Raw genomic sequence first — 24,543 nt, forward strand, 5'->3', positions numbered from 1 at the left:
TCAGAGTCCATGTTCCAAGGGAAGATTTTACTTTCCCTGCAATTTATTTCCAGCTATTGTTTGTTAGATGAAAAAAGCCATACTTAGTGCTATATTTGTGTCTGTAAATGGCCTTTTTGTTTATTTTACATTGTAATCTGATACAAGAGATCATTTGCAATAGTGAAAGTGGTCACTGTTTCCACAGCTGAAAGGTATCAGGGTTCAGCAGAAGCTATCCGTGGTACTTGCTCAGATTGTATCCTGAGGCACTGGCTGGTTCTTTTGATGATTTAATCTTTTATCCAGGTAGCCTCCCTGCAAACCAGAAAGTGCAAATATGAAGCATGGAGCTTCTACATGGCCTGCCATACTACTATAGAGAAAGGGAGGGAACTGACATATTATCGAAAACCATAGAGTCTAATGATGCACTGACACCACTGCAAATTCCTTCACGCCCCACTGTGTCTCAGGAAAGGTAAGACATGCCTACTAAAAGAAAATGTGCTTTGCTGAAACTGTTCAAGTATTGGTACCAAACTCTGCTGCCATTTATACTAGTGCAGCACCATTGATTTCAATTGAGTTGCAAAATGTGGCCCTAAGTGTCTGTGTCTATAAAATAGATTGCAAAGGTTGAATTTTTGTGGTGTCCTAAAATCTGTAACTGAACTCTCTTACCTCAGTCAAGGACCTGAGAATTACCTAGTTGATTGTTGATTACAAATGGAAAGCCATCTGATGACATTTGGTAGGAGGATCCCAGAGATGTGCCCTTTGCTGTTCCCATGCAGGTGAGGGAAATCCAAATTTGGCCAAGTTACAAGCCTTTGAAAAGTCTCACTTTGCACGTACTCAGTAAAAACGTATTAGAGGATGGCAGCTGAATTCTACAAAGATTCTGTCTAAAGTGGGCATGCTACCCCCTGAAGCAGAACAGGAATTTCCTGACACTCACTCCCTTCAGCTGGATATTGGAACTAAGCGCATCTCCCCCTTCCTCCTGACACTAAGGTAGCCTGACTCAGGGTATGTCTACACTACAAAGTTAGTTCGAACTAACAGACGTTAGTTCGAACTAACTTTAATAGGTGCTACACTAGCGCTCCGCTAGTTCGAATTTGAATCGAACTAGCAGAGCGCTTAGTTCGAACTAGGTAAACCTCATTTTACGAGGACTAACGCCTAGTTCGAACTAGCTAGTTCGAACTAAGGGCTGTGTAGCCCTTTAGTTCGAACTAGTGGGAGGCTAGCCCTCCCCAGGTTTCCCTGGTGGCCACTCTGGCCAACACCAGGGAAACTCTATGCCCCCCTCCTGGCCCCGGACCCCTTAAAGGGGCACGGGCTGGCTACGGTGCCCGTGCCAGGTGCAAGCCTGCCAGCACCCAGCCAGCAGACCCTGCACCTGGTACAGATTGAGCCACCCACCCGATGCCCCCCAGCCCACCCCCTCTTGCCGGGACCAGGCTGGCGGCTCCCGGGAGCTTGCCCTGGACCGCAAGAGGCGGGCACCTTCCTGGGCTAGTGCGGACATCGTGGACCTCGTCCACGATCTCCGCACTAGGCACAGGAAAGTGGCCGTCTAGGGCAGGAGAGCTGCCAGCCTGGCCACCCAGGACCAGGTGTGCATGAAAATCAAGGGGGTCCACTGAGACCCCCGACACTGAGCCCTGAGCTTACAATGGCCGTACTGGGTCAGACCAAAGGTCCATCTAGCCCAGTAGCCTGTCTGCCGACAGCGGCCAACCCTAGGGACCCTGGAGGGGATGGACCGAAGACAATGACCAAGCCATTTGTCTCGTGCCATCCCTCTCCAGCCTTCCACAAACTTTGGGCAGGGACACCACTCCTACCCTCTGGCTAATAGGACTCCATGGACCCAACCTCCATGACTTGATCTCACTTCCCTTTAAACTCTGTTCTAGTTCTAGCCTTCACAGCCTCCTGCAGCAAGGAGTTCCACAGGTTAACTATTTGCTTTGTCAAGAACAACAACTTTCTCTTACTAGTTTCAAGCCTGCTACCCATTCCTTTCCTTTGGTGTCCTCTAGTCCTTCTTGATGGGAACTCAGGAAGAACTTTTATGAATGCACCCTCTCCACCCAACCCCTGCTTTTAGAGACCTCTATCCTGTTCCCCCTCCGTCTCCTCTTTTCTAAGCTGAACAGTCCCAGTCTCTGTAGCCTCTCTTCATCTGGGACCTGTTCCCAACCCCTGATCATGTTAGTTGCCCTCCCCTCTCCCAGCCTTTCTCTTCCCCTCTCCCACCTCCTTTTTCCAGTCTCCCCCAGTTTTTTTTCAATAAAGACAGAGTCAATGTTGGAAGAAACGTTATCTTTATTTTGTACATCAATAAGAAGGGGGGCTAAGGAAGGGTAAGTGGAAGGAGGTGAGGGAGGAATGGGGTACGAGCCCCCGATGGGGAGGACTGGGCTGGCTCTGCGGGCTTCTGGGGGTGGAAGCTCTCCTGCAGCCCCCCAATTACTCCCTCTCCCCAGATGGCAGCCTGCGGCAAGTGCAGCCGGGCTGATGGCCGAGTGGTGTGATGTGCCCAGTGTGGGCATTCAGGGCACTCCAAGCCAGGACTGGTTTTCAAGCGGGGCACCCCTTAGAACTGTGTGTCCGGGGTGGGGGTCGGGACCCTTTAAGCGCAGCCCTCGGCTAGCCTGAGACAGCATCTCCATGCTCTAAGTCCTCCTTTTATGCCCTGCCGGCACTGCTTCCGGCCATCCTTAAGCCCTGTTCAGAGTCCACTCAATGTGGACTTGCTAGTTCGAACTAGCAAAACGCTAGTTCGAACTAGTTTTTAGTTCTAGATGCGTTAGTTCGAACTAGCTTAGTTCGAATTAACTAATTCGAACTAGTTAGTTCGAACTAGCGCTGTAGTGTAGACGTACCCCCAGATGCAGAGGACACCAGGGGAGGGGCAGCCAGGCATAGGGAGAGGAATAGGCCTGGGAAGCTGACATGGGGGGACGAAGACATGAGGCTAAGATGTGGAACATGTTTGATAAGAGAAGTTCACTTATCCAAGATGTTTCACTTTGTTTTGTTTAACTAATATAAATTTCTATGCTGCTGTTTGTTTAATTAGATTCTAGTTACCACACAAGTACAGCTTGACACATGACATGAGCCAAAAGTTATTTTGTAAATAAGCAAAATATAATCACTATTTTCTAACATACTACAATATACAAGTACTGTAATGAGACTGAAAATATTAGGCTATATAATTGCTTAAATAAATGTATATAGTTCTTGTGTACCTTCCTCCGTAGCAAAAAGATGTATCAAATCTAATGGGAAGGCTCTATTTAGTTTTAAATCAGCAAGTGTTTTAATTATTATATTATATCAACCAATGAGCATTCACCACACTTTAGAAAGTAGCTGAAGTACAAATGGTAAAGTTGATTTAAATCCAGGCTTTCCATTTGGTGATTGAATCATGATTTTAATTGCTTTGATTTGAATCAATCCATCCCAATCACAAATAATACTCCTGATCAACATTCCAGAAGAAATCTATAGTGGAGACATAGATTCATGGCCATATAATGACAGGGTTGGAAATAGGGTCCAGGGGACTCGGATCTTAGTTCTTTGCCCTGCCAGCTGGACAGGCATATAAACTGGAAAGATGAAGATGCTTGTTCTTAGCACAGCATCATAATCAGTCTTTTTGGAAGGGATCACTGGACTCCTACTCCTGTCAGCCGACGGTCAGGGCAGTGAGTCCCTTATGACCGGCTGAAGTTCTTTTAAATTGTGCTTGGTTCTGTTACAGCAACTGAAGGAGTCAGGTTAAAGCTTAAACAGTTACTATTTTATTGTTACAGGGTAAACTTAGCTGTTAAATGCTACTGCTGTGTTACAGATAACACAGCCACTACAAAGGACAGGACAGAAATTATACTAATAAGCCACTTACAGGTACCATGAAACCCTTTTGGTTCTCTGAGCTCTTATTAAATGCATGCAAAATAGACACCTAGCAGGTATAATTCTCACCCCTGCGTTCCAGACTTGGCATGGCCAGCGTCTTTCTCTCAATCCCTCGGGAAGAAGTAGGGCAAGGTTGGGCGTCCCACGGACCTCGGGAGACAATCAATACCTGCCAGCAGGTATAGATGATTGGAGCTCAAATGGGGTGGGCTACTATACCCCTCTTATACCCCTTGGGTTATGTAGGCTTCTTCCTGGTCTCAAGTGGCCAATTAGGAAAAATGGCTTTGAATGCCAAGTTTCCCATGAAGGGTGCAAAGCATAATTCACACCTGGGAAAATGCAGACAATGGGCATGTGACAGCCTGTGTGGGTGCGAACACCCCCTCCCAGCGGGGGAAGGGGGTTCAGCGGACCCGCCGTCTAGAAGTTCGAGTGCGATCACCCGGCCGCGAGTCCGGGTCGGGGATCAGCGAACTCGTGGTTCCGTTTCCTCTGGGCAATCCCGGGTTACCAGTCTGCCCGGGTGCCTGGGTGAGGAGACGGGGTCGCCCCCGTTGGCTTGTCTGTAAGTCAGGTCCCCGTCGGGACAGCCGAAATGCAAGGGTCTTCGCCCCCTTGGTTAGCCACCCTCTACGGAGTTACGTGGGTTGGGGTTTCGAGCTAGGGAGGGGGACGTGGGGGACCTGGGCCTGCCCTCTCCACCGGGTCCCAGCCCGGGGCCCTAAGTGGGGGGGGAACAATGTAGGCGTTCCTCCCATGACAGGTGGGGTTTATCCCCGTAACGCACCTGTCCACGGGCGCCAGAAGGCCCCCGCCCCGGGCTGCTTCCACTCCCCACTACCCTCCGCCCTGTTGAAGGGGGTTCCGCAGTCCCTTACCCCGCCCGAGGCGTCGGTCTCGTCCAGCAGCCGTCGTGGAGGTTCGGGGTCGTTCCCTCCTCTCCTCCAAAGCGGGGGGGGGCTCCCCTTGGCAGCTGGGGCGGCGGCGGCAGCTCCTCTGAGTGCCGCCGCGCCTTACTCCACCGGGCCGCTTTTCAAACGGCCCGGGTGATGACGTCGGGGGGCGTCCGTTCCGTCCCCCGGGCGTCCTGGCGTCCTCTGACGTCACGGCGAGGGCGGGCCGGCCTGACGCTGGCTCCGCACTGCCCTGGCCAAGCGGCGTGCCGTTCAGGCTCCTCGCCCCTCGGTTGGGGCCGTTCCCGGCCCCTCCTTCCCTGTCGGGGAGTTAGCCGCCCCTCCCCCGGCGGGGCTTCCTCCCTGGCCCGCTCTCCCCTGCTCCCGGGGCTGCCTGCCGGCCCGTCCGGCGGCCTCCAGGGGGCGCCGCCGGCCCCGGTTCTAGTGCGGACCTGCGGCGGTCCGTCACAGGGCACCTCTGGTATGTGATGGGCGAAGATTCCTCTCCTGGGACAGTGCAGGCGTGTCAATTACTGGTACTAGCCATCAGGACGGCGGGAGGCCCCGGGTCGTCAGCTAGCCCATTTACTGTCTGGTTTCTGTTTATGGTAGAGTCAGGGACAAGCAGCACACCTGCGTTCCCAGGGCATCAAAGGCTGACTGCCTTTCTCTTGCTCTCTGGCGGGGGGAACAAGATGGGGTTCATGTCTGGCTACAACTCCCAGAGCCAGTACCCACATTTTTTCATTGTCTCAATTTCAAAAGTATTTTAACTGATCTGTTCAGTGGAGAGGTTTTAGAGAAAATCATCATCTCTAGGGGAAACAATCTTTTTTTTTTTTTTTTTTTTTTTCCTGGCCCTTTTCTCCATCCATAAGAATGACAGGGTGGATTTTGTACCTACATTATTATCTGGAAATTCCTGCCAGATGAAAACAAGCAGAGGAAAAGGAAGTGTGTAAAATATTCACTGGTGCTCATCTTCATAAAACAAGTGATGTAAACAACACACATAGTACTGTAGAACTGTTGGTCGTTTGGATACACTGAATTTTGCTGGAACTCTTCAACCATTCTCAGAAACTTGTCAGATAAACTGATAGAGCTTGTGTGCCCTGGTGAACTATAGGTACTGTAGATCAGGGGTGGGGAACTTAAGGCCTGGGGGCTGGATACAGCCTCCAGCTTGCCCCCGGGGCTCAGAGTTCCCCCACACCAGCATTGGCACACTAACCCCTCTGTAGTCAGTCCCCCTCTCCGCCCCCCCACAGGGCTGGAGCACACAAAATATACTAGTCAGGCTCCCTAGGCTCGAGTGTGCAAGGGGAATGTGGGGAGTGTCTTTTTCCTTTTCAGTCAATGACGACTTTTTTTCTTTTTTCACTTCTCATTTATGTGCAGCCCCTGACTGATTTTTCGGTGGATCAGTGGCCTCCAACCCAAAAATAGTTCCTCACTCCTGGTGTAGAGGATATCTCTCACCCACTCTCTAGAGAGAGGTCAATATAAGGGCCAACAGCCTTGCTGAGCCCCTGGGTAAGGCGGGGGGAGAGGGGGAGCCTGCTCCATGCCCCGGAAGAGGTAGGGACTCAGTCAGAAGGGGTGGGGTTGGGACTAGGCAGCCCATAGTGATGCCTGGAGAGCACCATGCTATGCCCTTCTCCACTCCGCCAGCCCTCAATGGTGCCCAGAGTACACTGCACATCACTCCTGCAGCAATTTAAAGGGCCCAAGCTCCAGTCACTGCCACTGCTGCTGCCGCAGTAGCAGCAACAATGGCTGGGAGCTCCAGATCATTTAGTATTGCCAGGCCTAGGGCAATTGCCCTCTTTGCCCCCCCTTTTGGGAAGATTTTCAAAAGCACAATTGTACTTAGGTGTCTAATTCATGCAGTCAATGAGGCTGTGTCTAGACTATGGGGTTTTGTTGACAAAAGTGGACTTTTGTCGACAAAACTATACCTGCGTCTACACTACCGCCGAGTTCTGCTGACATCATGTCAACAGAACTCGGCAGTTTTGTCGACGACGGTAAACCTCATTCTACGAGGACTAACGCCTTTTGTCGACGGAGTTCTGTCAACAGAAGGCGTTATTGCATCTACACTGTCCGTTGCGTCTACACTGTCATGTTGACAAAGCGGGTGCTTTGTCGACAGAACTGGCTGTAGTCTAGACACACTTTGTCGACAGAAGCTTTGTCAACAGTATCTGTCAACAAAGCCTCTGTCGACAAAAGCCTGTAGTCTAGACAGACCCTGAGAATTAGATGCCTCACTGACATTTGGTTCTGTGAAACTCCCTCAGCATATGAGCTTATGCAATGGTATTTAGCACCTAAAGGACAAAGTGCCTGCCCATGTTTCAGCAGCTCAGACACCCAATGTATGTTATAGGAGGTCGGACATACATTCACCTACCCTCTTCCTCCAGCCAATCAAAACATACTAGACTTGCTTCTACTTCCATTGACTTCAACTGGAGCAGGCACATTATGACAGCTGTGATCAAAAAGTTGAGTAGCTAATAGCCAAGGGAATAATAAATCCAGTGCCTTCGTGGTTAAAACATCCATGACGTTATTTGAGGCACCATCACTGCTGCTGTTTAAGAACTTTATTCTTTGTTTTAGATATGAGGAGTTAAGAGATTCACGTCAGTGGTGCAGGCTTCCCTGGGGAACTGAAAGAGAATATGGAGGAATTGCACCAGTTTCACTGCCAGAAGATCACAGACCAAAGAATGAGCCTCCTTGTTTGCTTGCTAAAGGACATCAACATTATGCTTATGGTGGAGATTCCTGGCCAAGGTCAGTTGGTTGCATGTTTCATACATTCCAATTTTTGGAAGTGTTGTAGTCTAGAAACAGCTAATGAAATGCAGTGTGATTGGACAGCAATGCAGATAGAGCTGTGTACATAATTTGTACTCTGGGGATAGACTTTGTTACCTCCATTTTGGACACTGCTCTATCCTGCAATGTTCTTCAGTCATAGTATGCAGGGTCACCCTCCATGTATTTACTAACACTCTTGGAGTTTTGGATCTCCACATTTAGTTTATATTTCCTATCATTTGGTAACTGTGTAGTATTTATTATCAATTGTCATAAACTTCCTCTCTGACCATAAGGAAAGTCTCACTAATTCAACATCCACAAATCTCCTGACTTCAGTGGGGAACTTTGGCTCTCAGCATTTTTTTTAAGACTGCTCTGACTTACAGCCAGCATCTTGCAATCCCAGGAACCATAGGCAGGTGATCAGTCATGCTCCCTTTCCATGGTCATGCATTCTGCACCCATGGCTGAGAGGAGATAATTCTACACGATTCCACAAGACCCATGAATTCCTCTTTGTTCAAAATTATACCCAGGTAGCTGGGGAGTTTGCTTTCTAGCTGCTTTGCACTGCCAGAATGTGGCCCATTATCTCCATTTGAAAATTGCCACTCAGCCCTGCCTGATCAAATTAAACAAGGCTCAGAATTCGCAGTTGTGCATTCCCTTGTCTCTGCAAGCCCCAGTCTATTCTTCCTACCATTCTAAAAGGTAATTTCCTACAGCTATGTGTGTGTGCAATGCAAAGGAGATACATAGATGACAGGTGTTTCCAAAGATTGCATAACCTTCAAGAAGTGTGTGGTGAAGTTCACTGAGCTTAGTGCTTCCAATATAAGTAGCATCAGGTTCACCCCACTTCCAAAACAAAAAAGAAAGAAAAATGTCTGAAAATCCTATTATACCAAGATACCCTACATTAGCTACCCTGAATATCTCTCTGACTTTCTGGGTCTGTAACACCAGTGGAGGAGCCTGGGCAATGGATATGACTTCAGATATCTCAACCCTTTTGCAAAGGAATTATGGAATAATGTTCAGTGGTGTTACTCTCTGCTAAATGAGAAGGGGAGGACAAAGAGGAGACAAGGGCATTGTCCTGCGCCCGCCCTCCCCCATCATGTAATCAATTTTCCTTATAGAAATTGACTTTATGGTGACAATTCCTTGGAAAGACTCCAAACAAGAATTTTTATTGCTCTTGGGGTTTTTTAAATATATAAATCCTAGACGTATTTAGTGTGTAGACATACTGGGCCAGATCCTGGCCCTTGTTTCATCCCCTTCTCTTCTACTCTGGTGGTGAAAGGGGTACAGAAGATTAGCTTTAATAGTACAATAGTCAGTCTAGCCATCTGCTTTTAGTCTCCAGCATAACAGGTGTTTCAGGAATGTACCAAGGTGTAAGATCTTGTGATCATAAGCCAGCTCAGTGGCCCCGTGGGGGCCAGAACTGCGGGTGCTTTTAGAGCAACCCTGAAGTCTGAATTACAGATAGAGTCCAAGTAACCCCTAACTGTCCAATAGAGTTACCACTCAGCTGAGTATTGGCCTGCACACTGGAATAGTTTCCGTAAACATTCATATTGCCATCCAAACAGAAAAGCAATGTTACTTCTACATTGCCTGGAAAGTTTTATTTAGGTCCTTTTATCTATCTCCTTCTCTACGTTGTAAGGGCTGTGAATACTGGTTTCTGGCAGTTGAAGCAGAATCCCTTTGCAGCTGCCTTAGCATGTTGTTTCCAATTAATTTTACCAAGAAGGCAGGTTAGAAGTGTATTAAGTGCTTCTTACGGTATAATTTAGTCTGGGTCGGAAAGCTGTAAAAATGCAAGGGAAGTACTGTATAAATCTGTGACTGTACTCATTGTGCTTTTTGGAGGTACAAAAAGCCTGAATTCATTTGCATAGATGCACACACAAAAATATGCAGCTTGTATTTAAAATACTAAGAAAACTTACTAGAATCTGAGGGTATGTCTACACTACCACCCTAGTTCGAACTAGGGTGGTTAATGTAGGCAATCGAAGTTGCAAATGAAGCCCGGGATTTGAATTTCCCGGGCTTCATTTGCATCTTGCTGGGAGCCGCCATTATGAAATGTCCGTTAGTTCGGACTCCGTGCCCGTGGCTACACGCGGCACGGACTAGGTAGTTCGGATTAGGCTTCCTATTCCGAACTACCGTTACTCCTCGTGGAACAAGGTGTACTGGTAGTTCAGAATAGAAAGCCTAATCCGAACTACCTAGTCCGTGCCGCGTGTAGCCGCGGGCACGGAGTCGGAACTAGCGGACATTTAAAAATGGCGGCACCCGGCAAGATGTAATTGAAGCCCGGGAAATTCAAATCCCGGGCTTCATTTGCAACTTCGGTTGCCTACATTAACCACTCGAGTTCGAACTAAGGTGGTAGTGTAGACATACCTAGAGATAGTTGATTCTGTTAGGAGGCTGTTGTCTGTTTGTGAGTCCCACACAAAAGTACTTGCATTTTTTTAAAATCCCACATTTAGGAATTGGTTTACTCGTTCATTTCTGTGAGTGAGTGTACTTCTACTTTGGTATCATCTGTACATTTGTTTGGCCTGCTGGTAAGGAAGTATAGCAAACAGTGTGGCTGCGTCTAGACTGGCATGATTTTCCGTTAAAAGCATTTGCGGAAAAGAGTGTCTAGATTGGCACGGACGCTTTTGCGCAAAAGCACTTTTTGCAGAAAAGTGTCCGTGCCAATCTAGATGTGGTTTTGCGCAAGAAAGCCCCGATCGCCATTTTCGCCATCAGGGCTTTTTTGCGCAAAACAGTTATTACCTGTCTACACTGGCTTTCTTGCGCAAATTATTTGCGCAAGAGGGCTTATCCCTGAGCGGGAGCATCATAGTATTTGCGCAAGAACAGTGACAATCTTACATTAGATCGTCAGTGTTCTTGCGCAAATTCAAGCGGCCAGTGTAGACAGCTGGCAAGTTTTTCCACAAAAGCTTCTGCTTTTGCGGAAAAACTTGCCAGTCTAGATGCAGCCTGTAAGTATTACAGTTCCAATATCTGTGATTATAACCAGTGCTTCATTGCTTCATTTTCGCAACCCAATTTTTACAAATTCAATAGAAAGTTTATGGAGGGTAAAAAGTGGGGAAAGTATTTTTCCAGCAAACTGCTGTCTGACAAATCTTTGGCTTTTAAATGTATTCTGGAGTGGTTCCTTAAGGTGAAGTTGTTATGTGAGCACACATTAAGGAAGATTTAAGTTTCTGACTACATGTTTCAGAGAGGTACCCGTGTTATTGGCAGAGCTGCTTTTACGTGGAAAAAGAATTGAAGTAATGTGCAGTTTTCCTCAGCAGATGTCAGTGTGCAGTAGCAAAACAGGAAAGACTATTTTGCTTGAGTTATTTAAAATTATTTATAATCCTGTCAGTGCTGGGGGATGCAGTGTCCAATGCAAAATGTTCAGTTGTCAACTGACACAAAATGCGTGGGAAGCCAAAGTGTCTCCTTTGACAGACAAAACTAATGACTCCCTGCAGATGCATTGAACCAGAGGTTATTCCAATCCCAGATGCTGTATCTCATTTACTACGTTATTCCACTCAGCTGGAAGAGATACAAAGGCTGTGTGTGCATCTGAAAACGCATCATTGCAGCATTATACTTTTGAAGTGTAAAACAGATAAAAATTGAAAAGTTCCAGATCATCGTTACATTTGTATTGTAAAGTTGAAAAGAGAATTTACAGTATGGAAATAGTTTATGTGAGGTGTTCCCATTGAGATCTGTGTTCAAGGCTAACATGTCCCAGAATACTGAGTGCAACTTGGCCAATTATCAGAGAAAGTTTGTTGGTAGGTAGGTAGGTAGGGTGGGATGACTAATGCAAGCTTCACTGATCCACTAGAGTCCCCTATGAGGGGTAGTCCACTGACTGCTATTGCAGGTATTGATAGAGGGGAGCATACATCCTCGCATCTCACACAGACATAAGGTGTTAGCAGTAGCTGTTAAATGAAATCCTGGGTATGTCCACACTGCAGAGTTTTTCCAGAAAAAGGACCAGTGTTTTTTCGAAAGAAGAGGCCTCCAGGAAAAAGCACAGGTGGCCACTCTGTCCATAGTAATCACAACTCAAATGCGAGATAGCGTCCAATCAATGTGGATGCTATCTTTCAAAAAAGCAGATCGCTTTTTCGATGCACTTTTGCTGTGTGGACACTCTTTTTCTGGAAAAGCTTCTTCTGAAAGAAGCCTGTAGTCTAGACATAGCTCCAGAGAGAGATTATTAGGTAGACAAGGTGAGTGAGAGAATATCTTTCACTGACCAACCACAGGTGACGTGTGGAGGTGCACTCCCCATACTTCCCCTCCCAAGGCAAAAAGGGCTGGCCAGCAGCTAGCAGGAGGGCTGGCATGGGCAGCTGGAATCTATATAGCGCAGTGTGGTGCAGCCCCCTCACCGTCCTTCCCTCCCTCCACTCATCGGCAGTGGCAGCAGGCAAGGCACATGCCGGGCAACTCCAGCCCTTGTGGCCGTGCTGCTCAGGGGAGGGGTGGAGTAAGGGTGGGGCAGGGTTGGAGCAAGGGGCACAGAAAGATGGGGCTGGTGCCCCTCCTCCTTCCTCTGCCATATGTAACCACTGAGACCAACTTCTAATACGAGCTATTACCTCACCCACCTTGTCCCTCTAATATCCTAGGATCAATATGTCAACAGCAACACTACATGGAGAGATGACTGTCAACTCTCCAACAATCCAAGCCACCATGTTAAGCCAAGCAGAATATATTAATACATGCCCTGCCATTCTCTACCAGCACTTTCCTCTCGCTACTTCCTGACCAGGCTTCCTTTTCCTCTATGCAAGCTTAGCCTTTGCAGGTGAGGGTCAGCAGCCCCCAGGCTGTTCTTATTCCAAGGATAACATTGCCAGTTATAACTAGTTTCTCTGGTGGTATGTTCTTCAGTTTGCTGTCCCTTTTGTTCTCCCTTTCTCTGTCCTGCCCTATGTTAGCTGCTGATAACCAGCATCCGTGCCATCAGAGGCAGCTAAGATGCTGTCGTCTCACTCAGAGGTCATGTGTCTCTTCAGCAGCAAGAAGGACCACTGAAAAAAATTGTGGATTTTGGCCCACTAAATGTCCAGTTCTGTCAGTCCGTTGAGGTCAATCGGGAATGCTGGAACAATTTGCATAGTGGGGGTGCTGAGAGCCATTGAACCAAATTTGTAATGCCTGTATCTAATGGAAACCACTTCAGGTCAGAAGGTTCTGCAGCACCCTCAGCATGCCTAGTTCTAGCACCTATGACATCAATGGTCGTAGAGGATCTTCGGCTTCTTCTAGAAAATGCTCAGCTCCTCGTAGGATCAGGCTCTTAGGATTTGATCCTGTGCCTATAGAAATCATTGATGAAGGTGATCAGTGTGAGCAGGAGCCTGCCTCTTAATGTAGTAAAATGAAGGCCTAAAACATAAGCCCATGTTGCAAAGGTCTGGCTAGAGGCCTGAGGCCTAGTTAACAATGGACAAAATGGACAAAAAACAATGGGAAGCGACTGTCTAGGAAGGAGCATGGCGGAAAGGGATCTAGGGGTCATAGTGGACCACAAGTTGAATATGAGTCAACAGTGTGATGCTGTTGCAAAAAAAGCAAATATGATTCTAGGTTGTATCAACAGGTGTGTTGTAAGCAAAACTCGTGAAGTCATTCTGCCGCTCTACTCTGCACTAGTTAGGCCTCAGCTGGAGTACTGTGTCCAGTTCTGGGCACCACATTTCAAGAAAGATGTGGAGAAATTGGAAAGGGTACAGAGAAGAGCGACAAGAATGATTAAAGGTTTAGAGAACATGACCTATGAAGCCAGGCTTCATGAACTGGGCTTGTTTAGTTTGGAAAAAAGAAGATTAAGGGGGGACATGATAGCGGTTTTCAAATATCTAAAAGGGTGTCACAAGGAGGAAGGCGAAAAGTTGTTCCTCTTGGTTTCTGAGGACAGGACAAGGAGTAATGGGCTTAAAGTGCAGCAGGGGAGGTTTAGATTGGACATTAGGAAAAAATTCCTAACTGTCAGGGTGGTCAAATATTGGAATAAATTGCCAAGGGAGGTGGTGGAATCTCCCTCTCTGGAGATATTTAAGAACAGGTTAGATAGACATCTGTCAGGGATGGTATAGACGGAGCTTGATCCTGCCTTGAGGGTGGGGGGCTGGACTCGATGACCTCTCGAGGTCCCTTCCAGTCCTATTATTCTATGATTCTATGATTCTATGAAAACATGGCTAACATAAAGCAAAGCTAAGCTGTGAGTAAGAGGCAGGCCCCTACTCACAGAACTCGGCAAGATCAGGGCTGAGAGGGTAGAACCTATTACCTGGGTAATAGGACCAGGTGTAGAACAGTAACTGGTACTGGTCATAAATTGAAAGCACATGGTACCACCAGCTCATTAAGAAAGACCTTAGTAACATTCCCCACAGATACAGACCCAGGTTCAGGAAAGAGACTAAAATGACAGCATGATGGATAGAAATGATCTAATCAAACTACGAGGTACAGGGTAATAGATAGTATCTAAGTAGCATCAGAGTTTGATAAGCTGACAACATCAGAGGGTGTCAACTTGACACATCAGGAGTGTCCATGTAACTTGTTTGTACTTGTATATAAAGTGGTGCCTTGGGGGAACAGTCTTTGAGTAACCTAGGGGGCAGTGCGATCACCCACAGATTGAGTGATTCCATTGTTACGGGGTACATATGCATAGTGGTTCGGTAAAGTCTACTGATAACTTTTACTGTACTTCACTTAATAATAAATCTGGCTAGGCACCTTCGATCCTTATCTGGTTTGTGGTCTTTGGGGGCTCATTTTGGTCTGCTGTGTCAACTAATTGTGCAAGTCGACACAGCACACATCACTGAGCACACACGCAAGCAGCCTTCCAGTTATCATCATTCCCGGAACAGGAACCCATCAGAATGACCCTGCCTGACTGACTACAGTCAGCACTTCTGAAAATCAGGTCCTGTGAAACTTCAGTGTTAAGGTCTGAATCTGATAGTAAGAATCCAAATTTCCAGTATCTCTGAATGGTAGTATGGACAGTGTGTGAACTGCAGACAAAAGCACATGCCATGTCTGCATTTTTTACAAGAAAAAAAAATCAAATGTGTTTCTTTGGAGTTTTATAACCAATAAGTAAAATGTTGTTTTGTGTTTTTCTCTCTCTTTATGCAGAGGTCTTCCCATTGAGCAGTACTACGATGTAACCCAAATGAAAAAAAGTGATGTTCGTATGAATGATGATCTGTAAGTTTCCATTACCATGTAGATTGGATCATTTATTTAGTGTGGTGAATGCAATGAGAAGTCATGAGGGTGGAATAGTCAGCATCATGGGTTCATGTTTATGATGAAATATGACCTGATGCTTTACTTTGTATAAAATGTGGTTGATCAGTGACTATAGAAAACACATAGGCTACATCTACACTGCCCTCTCTTGCGCAAAAATATGCAAATGAGGCGAATCATGGACTATCACCACGCCTCATTTGCATAATTAATGAGACTTCATTTTTGTGCAAGAGGTTTTTGAGCAAAAAGAAGCCGTCTACACAGCTCCTTTTTGTGCAAAAAACCCCTCTTGCACAAGAGCCGTTCTTCCTGAAAAAAGTGGAAGAACAGCTCATATCTGTTTTGTGGGCATTGATCCTTTGGCGAAATAAATTATATTTCTGGATGTGCAGGAATATGTGTTCTTGAGGTACCAACCCTGGTACCTTCCCTTGCAACAAACTCCGTTGCCAGCTTTGTCCACATATTCTCTCTGCTGATACCATTATTGGACCTAACCAAGGGTATGTCTACACTACCCCCCCTAGTTCGAACTAGGGGGGTAATGTATGCATACCGAACTTGCTAATGAAGCCCGGGATTTGAATTTCCTGGGCTTCATTAGCATAATGCCGGCGCCGCCATTTTTAAAAGCCGGCTAGTGCAAACCCCGTGCCGCGCGGCTACACGCGGCACGGACTAGATAGTTCGGATTAGGCTTCTAATCCGAACTATCTGTACGCCTCGTGGAAGCCTAATCCGAACTATCTAGTCCGTGCCGCGTGTAGCCGCGCGGCACGGGGTTCGCACTAGCCGGCTTTTAAAAATGGCGGCGCCGGCTTTATGCTAATGAAGCCCAGGAAATTCAAATCCCGGGCTTCATTAACAAGTTTGGTATGCATACATTACCCCCCTAGTTCGAACTAGGGGGGTAGTGTAGACATACCCCAAGTGAGTTATAAGATCAAGAACACATATTCCTGCACATCCAGAAACATAATTTATGCTATCATGTGCCGAAAGTGTCCATCTGCTATGTACATTGGACAAACGTCTCAGACAATTCACCAAAGGATCAATGCCCACAAAACAGATATTAGATAGGATCATAAAGAAAAAACAGCTTCTTGCCATTTCAACCAGAAAGGACATTGTCTCAACGACTTGATTACCTGCATCCTGCTTCAAAGGCCTTTTAAGAATACACTTGAAAGAGAATCCTCTGAACTGTCATTCATGCTCAAATTTGACACTTTACACTTAAGTTTGAATAAAGACTCTAATTACCTTACCCATTACAAAGATAGTTTCCCCAATTATCACCTCTAATATCATTAGCTCACAGACATTTACCTCCCCCCCCATCCGCCTTCTGTTCTGAAATTTGATTTGTCCTTTTCATGTGTGTTCATTTTTTTAAATTGTATCCTTTGGTATATATGGTTATGACAATTTTCTTCCACTATTTGATCTGAGGAAGTGGGTCTGGCCCACGAAAGTTCATCACCTAATAAACCATCTTGTTAGTCTTTAAAGTGCTACATAGTCCTGTTTTTTGTTTCAGCTACACCAGACTAACACGGCTACATTTCTATCACTATCTTGCCTGAAATTGAATGTGGCTGGTTCAACCTGTAGTACACCATTCTACCACTTGATGGAACCAGCAAAACACTGAAACATGCAGCTCATACCCCAGACCATTTAGATGAGACATCAGTCAGAATTAAAACACTTCACAGTCAGGAAATGAACATGTTAAGGTCCTTGTAGCAACATTATATATGCTTAGTTATGTATACCTTACAGTTAAGGCTGCATTAATTTCCCCCGATTGTCGGCCAGTGTGAACAACACTGTGTGATTCACCTTCACCCCTTCCTCCTGTCAATCTGAGTTGCCATCTCTGAGATTCAGAAAAACTAGCCCCTGGCCACCCCACCACCACCACCAATAGGAATCCTAGTGCTAACAGGAGCTAATTATTACTCAACACCTGTGGCCACAGCCCTCTTTGATTTTCTAGACACACAGGAACACGGGCCTCTCCCCTTGTGAGCTCACCAACTCACAGGAGCATGAGGGAGCCCTATGACAGTCCCTTCCTGGGATCCCCTGCCTCCTCTTCCCCATTCCTTCCCTTCCCTGCTGATGAGCCTCAGTCCTTCTTGCTTTCTGGTTCCCCAGGCTGAGAGGACCAGCTTCATCAGGGATATTAAGTGATTCTTTGTCAAGATACAAATTTCTTGATCAAGGTATAGCCGAGGTGCAGACTCCAGAGGAATATAAAAGTAACCCCAACAATAACAATAAGTAAATAAAAAGATTTTAGGGTCCATTCAAAAGCATCTGCTGGTCCAGATTTGACTTGTGGTCTGCTTATTGACTATCCCTGTGCTACTGTCTCAGAAGGGTGAGGGGCCAGCACACGGAGACAGTTGCCAGCTATGTTCCCAGACAAGTGACATGCGGTAGTTACAAAATCACCGCACATCCACAAATACCAGCAACTAACAGGGAGTGTTGGTCCCCAGGGGAAAGGCGAGCACACTAAATCTTTTCACCAGAAACTGGCAATGCAGTACAAAAACCATTCAAGCTGATTAAAAGCAGCCGGGGGGCAAGCAACCCTCCCTTCCCCTGTATAGTGTCTGCCAAATTCCATAGTGTGCCATGGCATTGCCACCCACTTGGGCATATTGTGTGAGCCCACAAGGGCTGGAAAGGTAGCAGATCTATCACAATTCTGCTGTGTTTGGGTGCAGACAGGCCACAAAGAAGCGGCACAGGGTAAATCTGCAGCCCTGTGCTCCAGCGTGTAGTGCTATTTGCTGGCTGCCTCCATGAGATTTGAAAGAAGATTTGAAAGAACAGAGATTTGAAAGACCAAGGGAAGGTGGGTTTGGTAAATTGAAAGAGTACATTGGCCAAAACCTACTTTCCCTGGGCCTTGACCAACAGTGCAGCCTACAGGCATTGGCTGTGCAGCTGTTGCAAACTGTGACTGCAGAGTGTGGGGAGAAATCCTTCCTTACAAGTCCTGCATCTATTCCCCTCTTCCCTACACACACAAAGCACATTTGCTTGAGCTTTGCACAAGTGATGAGGATTTATCCATAGTGTGGAGATTTGTAATTCCTGGAGCATTTGAAAACTGATGTAATAAAAGTTTCTAGGCACACTGAGCTCAGCCCTGCCAGCCTTTGCATGATACCCCAGCAGGTATACAAGAAATGCAGAATCAGGCCCAGTGGGTTAAAGATAATAAGATACTCAGCTTGGACTCAGTCTTTTTCTTTGGGTGGGTTTCAGATCACCTCTCATGTGTCTGGGATGTTCAGCCAGCTGACTGTTTTATCTTACCTTTCATGGGCCTAACCCGTTCCTGCAGTAACTCCATTGATTTCACTAGAATGACACCAGGCAAGGAAGTGGCCCCTTGTCATTTGATGGCTAGATGAATACCCTGTAAATTCTAATTCAAACTAGAGATAATTCACTCTGCCTGCATAAAAGCTGAAACAAAAGATGAAATACAGGAGGACTATGGAGTGAAATCCATCCCCAATCCAAGGCAGAGACTCAGGCAACAGGTTCTTCCATCTCTTCCACAGTAACCTCATAATCACACACTCAGTCTTGCCTACTCAGGCCCACCCCATGTGCTTCCATGTTTGATGCTGGTTCTGAAACCAACCATCTTCTATGCGAGGACAGGGGTGCTTAGATTACCAGCCCCATTATGTGCAGACTTACATAGGGGCCATGGCCCTATGGCCTCTTTCCAGTGATTGCTGTTCTGATCTGCCTTTGGGCAGGCTACATGATGAAGATCAAAATCTGTCCCAGTATATACTGAAGAGAGCCCAGCCGTGGCCTCCGAATATTTTACTTTAGAGTATATTCTTAATTATTCTAAATATGATCTTAACTATTTAAAAAATTAAAATGTAATCTAGAAGAGAAGGCTTCCTTCTACACTTTTTAATGTTCCAGTCTCTGTTCATTGTTTCCAAAAGACCAGATTTACTCATATTTTATCTCTGAAAGATATTTTTTATGTTAAGAGTAGATCTCTTTTAAAATGTAAAATGCATAGAAAATGTGCCACATTCGTACTCACAGGCCTTTCAGAGTGAAGACATTTATGCAGTATTACACTGTAAGATGGTTATAGCCTTGCAAAACGGTGTTGAAAACTACTGGCTGAGTGCTGCTCTGGAGACTTACTAAGGAGCTCTTTACACCCGGTGTATTGACATTATAGCTTGGGATGGCTCTTTTGGGCCATTATGGTCTATCATGGAAAGTGAGTGTGCATTTGCAATAACTAGATGTCATATCCTAGTATGGGATTACTGTGAATTTGTAATAACCACAAATCCTTACGTAGTTTTGCATGACAATGAATGGCTTTGCATATACAAGAATTGCATTTCAAAGTGAATGAACACTGGGCCATATCTTCCCTCCCAGTTAAAAATATGCAAAGGAGAACAAGGGTAATCAACCCCTCATAGGAACTTTGATGTACCATCAGACACTTCCATTCACCATCCTGATCCAAGAGGCCACCAGAGATGCTGGGCAAGGCCAACAGATTTTCGTTGGCCTTGCAGAAAATCCTTCTCTTCATGCCAGTGATCTGGGGCCCACCAAATGAAGATCTGTGCAACTGCATTCCTCTCTGGTCCTGCCCCACAGCAAGGTCAGCCTCACAAGCTTGCAGTTGTCGCACCATTGGCTGCCAGGCAATCCCTGTGATCCATCCTAAGGGCTCACTGAATGTGTAGGATGCGTAAATACCAGTTCTAATCTATTTAGATATTTTACACAGACTTTGTGTTCAGGAGTGGTCGAACGTACCATTTATAGCTGCCATTCCTCAAGTCCATTCTCGTCTGCCCTCCCCCCCCCCCTTTGCTACCACACTCAGCTGACTGCCTCCAGGTAGCCAAGTTTCTACATAGGTGCTCAAAATGCATAGGAGATTTGGGGGTGACATCCCATCAAGCTGCCTTTGAGCTGGGTCCCCTTGCAGTAGCTCGGAGCGAGCGGTTGAGCTGCTGCACCAGCTGCCAGTCAGCTGCCATGCTCCTGGTGGGAAGCGAAGAACCAGGACCCCAGGGGGCAGCAGAGCTAACACTGGGGAACCCGGGGGGCAGCTGAAGCCAGGAGCCTGGTAGCAGTCCAGCTTGGAGCAGAGATCCCACAGCCTTCCAGCTGGGGACTGGCTTTGAGGCTGATTTCATGGAGCTGTTAAATTGACAAGGAGCTGTTAAATTGACAAGAGTGACAGCCAACAGCCCTGTGCTTCTCGTGGAAGTGGAGTTATGATGTTGCTGTAGTAGGACACTTACATTGGCAGGAGAAAGACTGTAGTGTAGACACTGACATAGGTCAACAATAGTTGCCTTATGTTGACGTAACTCTGGAGTGTAGACCAAGCATAAGTATCAGTAGCTTTGCAATCACATGAGCATGGGCATGATCTCATTAGGGACGCTTTCTCCTGACATCAGTGGGCTTTGGATCATGTCCAAGAAGCAGAGGAGAAGCAGTGGGAGATGGAGATATAAGGGGAGAAATGATATGGTCAGGGAGAGTTATGGAAGTCAAAGGGCTTAGAAAATATAAAGCAAAGATAAAAACAAGGAAGAAGTACAAGAGTTAAGATATGAAATCTAAGGGTGTGTCTACACAGCAGAGCTTAACTCGAAATAAGCTACTCAAATTGAGCTACGTAAATTGTGTAGCTTATTTCAAAATAGCTTATTTCAAAACTACACAGCATTTACTTTGAAATAGAGCACTCTTCTTCTGACTTCCCTTACTCCTCAGACAAGGAGGGTTACAGGAGTCGGAGTAAGAAGTCCTCCAGCTTGACAGTATTTCAACATTATTTTGAAATAACTGCCTTCTGTGTAGAAATAGACTAAGTTATTTTGAAATAACACTAGTTATTTTGAAATAATGTTGCTGTGTAGACGTACCCTAATTATACTGTATTCATTGAGCTTCCTCTTTTATGGAAGAAATACAGGGTGGCTGTGTCTACACTGGCATGAATTTCCGGAAATGCTTAAAATGGAATACTATTCCGTTTTCAGTTTTTCCGGAAAAGGAGCGTCTACATTGGCAGGCTGCTTTTCCGGAAAAGCCCTTTTTCCGGAAAAGCATCTGTGGCCAATGTAGACGCGCTTTTCCGGAAAAGACTACTGTGCTGTCTACACTGGCCCTTTTCCGGAACAGTGTTCCGGAATAAGGACTTATGCCCGAGCGGGAGCAGAATAGTTTTTCCGGAATAGCGGCTGATTTTGTACAGTAGAGCATCGTTGCTTTTCCGGAAATTCAAGGGCCAGTGTAGACAGCTCGCAGCTTATTCCAGAAAAGCGACTGATTTTCCGGAATAAGTGACCCAGTGTAGACACAGCCGGTATGTCTACCCCGTGTCTTCTGAATGCGTCCGCTGTTTCAAAATATAGCAGACGTGCTATTTTGCCATCCCTGTAAACCTCATTCTACGAGGAATAGGGGATGGCTCAAAATAGCGCTTTATTTCAAAATTTGGCACTGACACACATATATCTATATGGCGTACTCCCATTTTGAAAGACTTTCTGGTTTTTGAAGAATAAGTCCTTCTGGCTTGATGGTAATGCCAAGAGACTCTGTGATTAAAGATTTGCTCTCCAAAATTAGTGCTATGCTCTATCTTACTACTTTAAACAAATAAGCTTCTACCATGAAGAATAACTAACTTATCATTGCAAAATTATTATAGAATTTCTCCATTAACATGGTAAACAGAGTGGATATATTTTCTGATTTTTCTGTTTGAATCCTAACTATCAGAAGTACAAGCTTTTTTTTAAAAAAGTATTGTATAATGATGTTTACTAAGGCAGGGCAAGCATAAGGAAGTGTTAGAGGTTGATGCTTTCCCATTTCTTCTGAAATTGCACATCTACACCTCCAAGGGAGCATTCATATTTTGGCACATAAATATATAAAGAACTTTCACATAGAGAAACTGATATCAGTGAGAGTATTATCTGTTTTTATTACATATTAATTTGTCACTAATGTTTGTTGATTGTATTGATTTAGATAAAAAAGGGGAGAGAGCATCACAATGAATATAGATCACTCCAAATTACTCACCTAATGTTTTCTTTTCTCTAATACAGGCTTCCTAAACCTCTAGATAATTCACTCAAGTAAGTGTATATCACTTTTCATTTTTCCTTATGCCACAAAAGAAAGGTTGTATCTATGCTGAAATAGTTGAAATTTACAGGTGTTGATCTTGCTGAGTGATGCCTAAGAGCTCAATGCAAAGTGTACATTGATCACTTTATATTATTTTTATTACAAATATTTGCACTCTAAAAAGGCAACAAAAGTAGTATTTTTCAGTTCACTTCATACAAATGTGATTCTTTCCCTGGATTACGAGTGATCTTGTTACTCCTCTGTTTTAGCAGACAGGATGCATTGGTGTTAAACTAAGCATATGTCTATAAGGGCAGATGTAAAGTGCAGGCAGTTACAGTGTTGCTCACAGAGTGGTACAGGGACACACATTTCAGAATTATATTAATGACCACTATGTCCCCAGCTTCCATTTAATCTCTTACATGACATTCTTTATCAATAAGTATCATGATAGCAATGTGTTAAGTGGAGTGATCTTGTCAGGGTTGATGGAAGTTGCTGCTACATGACATTGAATCCTTGGCCAGTGGACATTGAAGGGGGTTTACAGTCACACTTTATTACCCTGCCTACATATACGGGCAGGGGGGAGAGGAAGCTCCTGTTTAGTGAAGAAAATATAGGGTATGGACTTCAGAATGGGGCCCTATGTAAGCGGGGGAATGGTCCCGCTATTGTGGAGAGATTTCCTGGCTTCTATACTACCCTGGTGAAATGGGCCAGCGAAAGGATCTGAGTCCCCGCACCCACTTCCTTTACCCAAAAGCCTCCCTGACCCTGAGGTCTCCCCTTCCACTCTCCTGAGTAGCAGAGTCCTCGAAATCCCAACAAGGCTGGGCCCAGGTTTTCTGGGGCTTAATCCCTGACCTTGTAGTTACTTGGGGGCAGGGGCTAGGGTGTCCCCACTCTGGGGTGCTCTCTTCACACTGGATGCTTTCTTGACCCAGTGATTATTTCATACAGATCAAAGCAAATACAATTTATTAAACAGCAAGTGATTAAGAAGAAAAGAATAAGGAAAAATGAGAAAGGTTAAAAGAGAACACACAGCCCCGCTCTATAGCACGGGGACAGCACAAACAGCAGTTTGCAGAGTGTAAGAACAGTTCACAGTCTGTTCCTTATAGGTCCTAGGGATCTTTCTCAGGCCCTGGTTATGCTGCGGGGGAGAGGAGGGGGCGGGCTGGCTGCAGGTTGGACACGCTTGGTCTAGAAGTGACCGCATGACTTCAGGCTCTAGGTGGCAGGACCCCTCTCCCAGTTGGAGTTACGTTCCCTTTCTAAGGGTACATCTAGACTACATGCCTCTGTCGCCAGAGGCATGTAGATTAGGCTACCAGACATAGGAAAATGAAGCGGCAATTTAAATAATCGCTGCTTCATTTAAATGAAGCGGCGATTTAAATCCCAGGAGGCATACCTGGGTGGTCGACAAATGCCTTTGATGTCGACACCCACGCGTCCAGACTATCGCGCTGAGCCGACAAACAGCTGATCAGCTGTTTGTCGGCTCAGCGTGGCAGCCATGTAAAATTAAATGAAGCAGCGATTATTTAAATCGCCGCTTCATTTTCCTGTGTCTGGTAGCCTAATCTACATGCCTCTGGCGAGAGGCATGTAGTCTAGACGTACCCCAAGTCTGGCCTGCAGGGCCTCTTGGCTGGTGGTGTCTCCCTGTCCAGAGCCTCTCCCTTCACTTTGCTGGTCCCAGCTGCTCACCACATCCAGCTGCAGACTGTGCTGCTTTGCTAGCCTCCACCTCCTTGGGTTGCTTCTCTGACCCCTTTGCCTCTGGTCACTGCAGGTCTGCTCCTCACCACAGGGTCTGCTCCTTGGGCTGTGCGTGCCTGGCTCTGACACTGCAGATCTGCTTCTTAGCAAAGGATCTGCATTCTGTGGGCTGTATGGGCCTCTGGTTCCGACACTGCAGGTCTGTCTCTCCACACAGCTTGCTCCTCTTGCTGCTCTTAGCGCTCTCTCCTTTTCTCAGAGAGACCCAGAAAATCCCAGCTCACAAGGAGGACGGGCCTGGCCTCCTAATTTCCTCACTGGCCTGTCCAACCTGTCAATCAGGCTGAGCTGAGCTTTTTTATTGTCTCTGGGGTCTGTCAGTCTCAGGGCCCTGATTTCTCATGGACCCTTCCCCTTTTGATACTGGGGAGCTGACCAACCAAAAACTCCCACAGAGTTTTAGTAAGGGGCTAACAGTTCCCTTACACCTAGGTAAAGCCAAGCTTGGTCAGAAAGTCTAAGCCAGAATTTCTCAAATGCAACCCCTGTGGCTACATGCAGCCACCAGGGGCTTTTCTTGTGGCCACAGCATCCTTGGCAC

At 46.1% G+C, this 24,543-nt stretch overlaps 1 protein-coding gene across 1 annotated transcript in view; it reads left to right on the forward strand.

Moving 5' to 3' along the window:
• Positions 1 to 296: 296 nt before the first annotated feature.
• Positions 297 to 24,543, forward strand: part of SPMIP4 (sperm microtubule inner protein 4) — a 37,640-nt gene continuing 13,393 nt past the window's right edge. The window contains exons 1-4 of the mRNA XM_025179109.3: positions 297 to 460; positions 7,458 to 7,634; positions 14,895 to 14,966; positions 22,184 to 22,213. Coding sequence (XP_025034894.2) covers positions 327 to 460; positions 7,458 to 7,634; positions 14,895 to 14,966; positions 22,184 to 22,213 — 413 coding nt within the window. The 5' untranslated portion in view covers positions 297 to 326. The remainder of the gene's footprint in view (positions 461 to 7,457; positions 7,635 to 14,894; positions 14,967 to 22,183; positions 22,214 to 24,543) is intronic.

The sequence above is a fragment of the Pelodiscus sinensis genome, chromosome 2, assembly GCF_052426305.1.
Source record: "Pelodiscus sinensis isolate ZL-2025 chromosome 2, ASM5242630v1, whole genome shotgun sequence".
Lineage (NCBI taxonomy): Eukaryota > Metazoa > Chordata > Testudines > Trionychidae > Pelodiscus > Pelodiscus sinensis.